The sequence below is a fragment of the Lipophrys pholis genome (assembly GCF_963383615.2).
Source record: "Lipophrys pholis genome assembly, chromosome: 18".
Lineage (NCBI taxonomy): Eukaryota > Metazoa > Chordata > Actinopteri > Blenniiformes > Blenniidae > Lipophrys > Lipophrys pholis.
Genome location: NC_137646.1, coordinates 5,441,683 through 5,449,562, shown reverse-complemented (window position 1 = coordinate 5,449,562; position 7,880 = coordinate 5,441,683). Strand labels below are relative to the sequence as shown.

At 42.2% G+C, this 7,880-nt stretch overlaps 1 protein-coding gene across 2 annotated transcripts; it reads left to right on the top strand.

Moving 5' to 3' along the window:
* The first annotated feature begins 518 nt into the window (after nt 1-518).
* Nucleotides 519-5,120, top strand: LOC308124065 (uncharacterized protein). Of its 2 annotated transcripts, none has more exons than XM_080486865.1 (8): nt 519-888; nt 1,004-1,126; nt 1,293-1,389; nt 1,506-1,585; nt 2,959-3,076; nt 4,513-4,625; nt 4,714-4,828; nt 4,911-5,120. In XM_080486865.1, exons 2-8 carry the CDS (start codon nt 1,052-1,054, stop codon nt 5,084-5,086), a joined length of 774 nt encoding a protein of 257 aa, XP_080342991.1. In that variant the 5' UTR covers nt 519-888; nt 1,004-1,051; the 3' UTR covers nt 5,087-5,120. The 2 variants fall into 2 exon arrangements, with proteins under 2 accessions (XP_080342991.1, XP_080342992.1); XM_080486866.1 differs by having other exon boundaries at nt 536-888; nt 2,962-3,076; nt 4,911-5,118.
* The last annotated feature ends 2,760 nt before the right edge of the window (nt 5,121-7,880 follow it).

Here is a 7,880-nt window from a genome sequence, read left to right as displayed (position 1 = left end):
ATTTACAGCGATTCCACAGCGGGTCAGCACCTGGGTCAAACTTGGCTCATTTATCTTTGGAGATGTGTGGACGATGAAGGAGCTGAAACTGAAGGAGGCCATGTGGAGCACGAATAGAAGAGGAATGTACTTTCTGTTGCATCGCCTCCCAAAGATCATCTGTTCTGGTCAATGACAGATCTGTTTCCCACTCTGATCTTATTATTGAGAGATGAGGACTGCAACCTGAACAGATTTGTGAAAAATGTTTTAATCGCACCTTTTTTATGAATATTAACGTCCAAAACGTCATCCATGGTGGCGACTCTGGAAAATTCATCCCTTCTTTTTTAAAGTCTGTTCATTGACTCAGTAGCAGGTCCAGCGGGTTGGTCAGTTATTATCAATCAGTGATTCATGCTGCCAGATAAACAAACATTTATATTTATATTTAGAGAGAGAGAGAGAGAGAGAGAGAGAGAGGGAGAGAGGGAGAGAGGGAGAGAGAGAGAGAGAGCGAGAGGGAGAGAGAGAGAGAGAGAGAGAGAGAGAGAGAGAGAGAGAGAGAGAGAGAGAGAGAGAGAGAGAGAGTTCTCTTTACCTTTACGTATCTTCTGTTTGTTTTGAAAAAGATGAGCACATTTTCTTGAGTAGAAATGGTTTTGACGAACACTTGAACAATTTTTAAAACTTTATTTTGTGGTTTTGATTCTTTTAAAAAAAATCAGTGTTCGACCCCTGATGTGTTACTGAGAGTTGATGGTTCAAAACCTCTTCTGTTAAGTGCAGGTTGTGTACGCTGGTAGAAGATTTATCAACACACTGAGCAGACGACACATTCTATTCTCTCTTGTCTTTATTTTTTATGTTTGCTGGTGAAGTAATCCAAAAGCAACTAAAAGTACTCTGGTCCGTTACGTTTTGAGTTTAGTACTTAGAGTAAGTTACTGATTCCTTTTTTTGACAGGTAACTTGTATTTGTAACGGATTACAGTTTTCATGTAACCTTCCCAACCCTGCTCAGGACCTGAGGTCGGAGCGACATCCAGTTTGAAGAAGAGCAGCGCAATGGATGATTCCAGTCGTGTCCCACCAGCGCCCTCATCTGCAAAGAGTGGAGACCTGCATGCATCCTGGGAATTGTGAAGTGCTTCTCTTAAAGCTGCTATTTTCACTTCCAATCTGTCCTCAGAAATTATGGTTCCTACCTGGCCATGTTGTGTTAGAAGTTTGTGAAAGGCTTGTATAACAGTGACTCCAGTCTTGGCCGGAGACCACAGTGTTGGCTCATTCTGTAAACTTTGTCCTTTCAGACTGAGTCAATAAATTCACCCGTCACAGCTTCAAAATCCAAATTCACTTTGGCCATGGCTTTGAGTGCAACGCTGGCTTGGCTTTGCTCAATCGCTGGTAATCTCTGTTCTACATGCTGGTCTGGAGATTATAGTGGGAGACAGGAGTTTGAGACGCTCAGTTTGAGGGTCAAACTTCAATATGGTCTGAAAGGTTTTTGTTTGTGCTTGCAGTTGTGTCTTCATGTGCAGCCCAAGATGGAACTTCAGGTCTAAGGTGCAGCTCACACACTGAGCTCTTGGAGCGTCTGAAGGTAAGACACTATCTTACTAAAACTCTGACACCAACCTCTCACTCATCCACTTAGAAGCTTTCAATAATGAAATAAAAGCTCAGTATTTCTTTGTCTTATTTACTGTAAATCAAGCATTGTTTGTTTCAAATTTGGATAATTTTGGTTACCAGATAAAGAAATAACAATCAGTTAATTTCATAATATTGGAATCCGTCATGTGAAGTCCAACCAAAAACAATGTGTGGTAGAAAAAGGTGCATTAAGCAGCGTTGAAGATTGTCAAGAAGCTGGAGAAGCTTGAAAGAGCAGGATTCCAGGCCAATAAATGGAGCACAGCTTTTACATTGACAGTGTGAAGCAGCGCTGAGCCAGAAGTGGTGTGAGGAGAGTCTCACCTGGGGGGAGGAGAAGACCTGGACCACTGCTCAGAGAGAGTTTAAAGAATGGGAGGACTCCTGTGACTCCTCCTCCTCCTCCTCCTCCTCCTCCTCCTCCTCCTCCTCCTCACCCTCGGGGCCTCCCCACAGAGACAGATTCCCAAACTGCCATTCTTTTATTAAAGTAGATGAAAACTAAGACAAAACACACACAGACCAACAGCATCTCCTATGGTCTGTGTGCTCCACCTTTCACACCTGTGTCCGGCAGCTCCTCCTTTATGGGCAGAGAGCTGCTCCATCACCTTTCTGCCACAAGAATCTGTGGGTGGCTGAGAAGACCATGATCTGCTGGAGACAGGATCCAACTCAGTCCCTGAGATCCAGTTGGAGTGTTTTCACAAACTCGGTACCCCAAAGGTACCCCAAAAGGTACCCCAAATGGTACCTCAAAAGGTACCCCAAAAGGTAGCGGACGTTTTGTGTTTTCATCGTACCTGAGGCCTTATGTGGACATTGTTGTCAAGGCAACCTGAGCTTCAAGACATCAACACAGTTCTGCAGGTAGATTGACTTTCTGCTGCTGTTAAAGTCACGGCTGAAAAACTATTTATGACCAGCTATTATATATATTAGTGTTAAGATTATTGGTTTGAAAAGATATATTATGTCTTGCAACAACCAATAATGTAATAATTGTGATCAATTAAAAATTTCAAGGCTCATAATATGATAATTTGGGCCATTTTAAATATAATAAAGCCAACAATGTAATACCTGCCAATAGTGTAATGGGACATATTTGAGCCATTATCATAAAAAAACATTCTACCAATGATCTAATGAGATATTACATTAAAGATCGTCGCTGTACTCATTCATTGAGGAAACAAACTGTGCAAAGCTCTCTCTCAATTATGGCTGTAAAACAATAATTTACTAGTTTATTACATTTTAGTTCAAAATGGCCAAACGTATTCCAATACTGATACTGAACTGTCTGATCTGATCCAGCAGGTGGCAGTAGAGTGTGTTGACGCCCCTCCATCGGGTTGGAGTGGACAGCAGACAGCTGCTCTCCTGCTCTCCATGAAGAATCTGACTGACACTTTGCAGAGACAGCAGCTGAGAGGTGGGGGGACGAGCCTGGACCTTGTGTGACTGGGTGGGCTCTCTGCATGTCCCACTGCATCTGTGTTCACCGTTAGACGGTACTGGCAGTTTGTTGAAACAGTGTGAAGATGTGGATTAGAAAAGATGTGTGACACACCATATTGACAAAGACAGATGGTGAGGCATCAGCTCCAGAGCAGGACAGAACCTGATCAGGACATGAAAACAAGCTGATCTTATCAGTCAGGCTCTAAACCAGGGGTTTCAAACCTAAAGCCCGTGGGCCTGTGGAGTTAATGTCCGTAGTTATTGTTTCATTTTTCCATCACGTATACTCTGTACCAAAAGCAATCAAATCTTTAAAGTTAAATGTCCCCAGTCCGGTCCACTCCAGGTGAAAGTGGACTGAATGTGGCTGTCCTGCTCTAAGACATGAGCGTCTGCACACACTGGGATCATTTGTCTTTTTTTTTTAAACCCACACAAATGATTTTATTTTCAGTTCAAGTTGGAATGGACTGGACTCCAGTGATGCAGAAACCTGAAGCCCATCGTGGGAACAATGATTGCTGCGATACACAAAAGCCATTTTCAAACTGAAGAGCACTGAAGTGGAGATGCAGATCATTTTAGCAATCAGAGTCCTTCAGGGGCGAGCCAGGTGGCTCCAAAGTCACCACATTTCTCACCTCACTGAAGTGACTCAACTCATTGGCAAGGCAGCGGTTGGTGGCAAATGGGAGGTTTCCTACATACTAGAGACTCTCATCACTGATCAAGATGAAAGGTTGTGGTCTCATATCCACAGATGGGCTCTTAAAGCTCGGAATTGCAAAGTAGATTTTCATGACACCCTGAAATTTGCTGTTCTGAGAACAGACACTTGTAGGTTTTCTTCAGGGTGGTGAAAATTCTGGGAAGCCTCCTACCCTCCCGCCCCGCCCCGCTCCGGCTCGTATTGCGGTGGAACCACGGCTTTATTCTCACTGTTCTAATCAGGGAAGAGGTGCAGGTCCATCCAGGCCCAGACCACCAGATTAACCAACACTCTCTACCCGGGTGCAGTACAAATACTGAACACTCAACAACTTTAAGCATCTTGTTTAAAGATATATGTTCATTGTATGTGTATCCCCAGTGTTTCAGTGAAACGTAATCAGTGCTATACACTATACATGTTTGTTGTCGGCTGTCAAGCTTATTGTTTTACACCACAAACCCTATTTGAAGTTTCTATTCGCTGATATATTTCTAGTTTTTATCTTTGTATTTATAGATTTGATCTTTTGTCTTATTCTAGTTGTACTGTGCACCACAAGAGTTAGAGTTCTTTTTATTGCGTAGTACCTGTACAATGACAACAAACGCTTCTATTCTATTCTATTCTATTCTATTCTAAGCGATTGTGAACAGCTTCTATGACTGAAATTCATCAAAACAGTCCTTCATTTCCAGGTTGTCATGGAAACGGGCCGGGGAAATGCCCCAATGCAGAAGTGCCCGATAACGGGGGGCTAGCATGTGTCACAGTAGCCAACAAGCGCTACTGCAAACCTCTGTGCAATCATGTGAGCAGCTTTACCAGATCTTCATTTCTATGTAAGACTTGTGCTGATTAAATAATGGAACCTTGATCATCTGGGTCTTTCCTGGCAGGGTCATGATTTTGGCTTCATGAGGAGAGGCCGGCTGTTTGATGAATGCAGTGAGCAGACCAGATATCAATGGAATAGCCAGTACGTAGGAGGAAACACACTGGCTGTGTGTCATGGTGAGGCTGGCACTATGGACTTGTTTCTGTGGTGATACTGCGTATGGCAAAGCTAAACTTCACCTCATCTCCTTTTTTCTAGAATCAGCTTTTCAAGTCTCAGGAACCAGTTCGGCCTATTTTCCAAAAGATGAGGACTGCCTGGCGGTGAAGAGCAGCAGTCAGCTGACAAACGGCGTCATGGAGGCTTTTGCTGCTGAGCTGAAGAATCAAGGCATTGAAGGAGAGCCGCAGTTTGCCTGTCTGGTTTGTGGATAAGCAGGATTTGAGAATTAAAAGCATAAACAAGGGGTTTGGTTTCCATTTCATCTTTCAACAGTAAACATGTTCCTGAAATAGTTTCTGAGCTTGAATAGGTTTAGTTTGTCTTGGTTTTCATAAACTTTATGAGTCATTTTGAAGAACTCACAGTTTAATGCCCCGTTCACACAACAAACCTTTTCAAGGTAAAACACAAACATTGTGGTGCTTCGAAGTACTGACAACACACTGGTGAAAACGCTCTGACACCGCCCCCCTCAAAACGGAGGAAAACATAACTTTAGAAAGCTCTCCAACTCCGTCTCCGTGGAAACCGGGGCAACAGCAGCTCTTCTGAAACGCTGCTACTGCATATGGCCACCACTTGTTCTGCTCACCCGACCGTGGGTCCTGTGACTTTGACTTGCTTACAGTTAGTAGGACATTCTGCAAGTGACTGCAACCAGCGAGGATCATGCTACGTCAGCTCCATCACCTCTTCTTATTCTAAAGACACGTTTACATGTAACCGGGGATTTACAAAGACGGTGATGCAGTCCTGATGCAAATCTTTTAAAATGTACATTTTGCAGTGTTCAATGTTAAATAGTGGAAAGTAGGACTTTAAAATCCAAAAAGAAATGGGAGCCAGAGACATTCTGGAGCAGCACTATACCAGCACTGGCAGCTGGTGGTAAAGTCCTTAGGTTGACTCCTCATTATTATTCAGTTTCAGTCAATGTTATCTTCATTTAAATACAGTGCCTTTATAAACCATGTCACAACAACCTTGTCTCTTTTAGATTGAGAGAGCCCCCTAGTGGTGAAAATCCTTCTTCTTTTAAACAGCTCGTGAACAGAGAGCAATTATTAGGACTCTTATCAACATACTTGTAAACAAACACAAGCAGAAGCTTCACTAGTCCCTTTTAGAAAATGAATGTTTTGGGGCTGGTTTACTTGAAATGACAGTTATTCTGCGTTTAGCTAAAACAAAAGATATATCAGGTATATTTTCAAACAACACATCTGTCCATCTTTCAAATCTTTTTAGAACCCTTTGAAAGAAACCTCAAATTAAGAAGTGGAAGATAAACTGCTTTTTTAAGCCCTTAGATTTTCAGATTTGTTTTAAAATATGAGCATATCTAAACATTTGTAAACATTAAAAAACCTGGACACATTTGCAACATTCTAAACATAATTCTGTTTGTGTCATCGAGCAGGTCTGGTGACAGGAGATCTCGGACATGAAATGACAATGATTAGTTTAATTCTGTCAGTCACTCTGGTTTTAATCAGTAGTTGGTCACAGAGAGTAATAGAACCCAACTTTAATCAGCAAATTTGAGAGGCTGCCAGTGGGGAATCCAAGATGGCCGACAATATGGCTGCTTCCTTGTGATCGCTGCCACATTGTTCCGCCATTTTGTTCCGAATCACCACCACAGCGCCACTATCGGTACTACTTAATATGAATGGATGAAAAGTTCCTGTTACCTGGTAGTTTCACTGACCAGGTGTTCCTGTTACCTGTTGGCAACTAGTTTCACTGACCAGGTGTTCCTGTTACCTGTTGGCAACTAGTTTCACTGACCAGGTGTTCCTGTTACCTGGTAGTTTCACTGACCAGGTGTTCCTGTTACCTGTTGACAACTATTTTCACTGACCAGGTGTTCCTGTTACCTGTTGGCAACTAGTTTCACTGACCAGGTGTTCCTGTTACCTCTTGACAACTAGTTTCACTGACCAGGTGTTCCTGTTACCTCTTGACAGCTAGTTTCACTGACCAGGTGTTCCTGTTACCTGTTGGCAACTAGTTTCACTGACCAGGTGTTCCTGTTACCTGTTGACAGCTAGTTTCACTGACCAGGTGTTCCTGTTACCTGTTGACAACTAGTTTCTCTGACCAGGTGTTCTTGATACCTGTTGACAACTAGTTCACTGGCCAGGTGTTCCTGTTACCTGGTAGTTTCACTGACCAGGTGTTCCTGTTACCTGGTAGTTTCACTGACCAGGTGTTCCTGTTACCTGTTGACATCTAGTTTCACTGACCAGGTGTTCCTGTTACCTGTTGACAACTAGTTTCACTGGCCAGGTGTTCCTGTCACCTGTTGACAACTAGTTTCACTGACCAGGTGTTCCTGTTACATGTTGACAACTAGTTTCACTGGCCAGGTGTTCCTGTTACCTGTTGACATCTATCTGGGATGAAACCGATAAAAACACAGCACTTAGCACCTTGTATACGTCCATTAATACGATACGATTACTGGTACGGGTCAATGTCGGCACATTCGTCTCTTAACACATCAAAAGTTACTGGAACAAGTTTTCACAAGGCAAGAAATTAACTTAATAAACCAACACATGGAACGAGGATAGAAAGAGAAACTTAAACTTTCTTTGCTCCTAACATAACCACACAACTACTCCTACTCTCATTAATACTGATATAATTACTCCTACGCTCATCAATACTGTTTTAACTACTGCTACTCTCATTAATACTGATATAACTACTCCTACTCTCATTAATACTGATATAACTGCTGCTTCTTATTACTAATAAGTAAGGATGCTCCCTGTGTCATCTCACTTTTATTGATAAACATTATCAAATGTTCATAAAAAATATTAGTTTTATATAAGTTCTGCTGTTTTGTGCTGTTTTGTTTTGTTGTCTTGTTCTTTCACACCATGTTGAGTTCAAATGTCTGGAAGGTTTTGAGGCAAACAATGAATCTTTCTTGAAATGACTAATATAATGTCAGTGTGGATTACTTCAAAACTCTAGTAGTGTCTTGCTTGT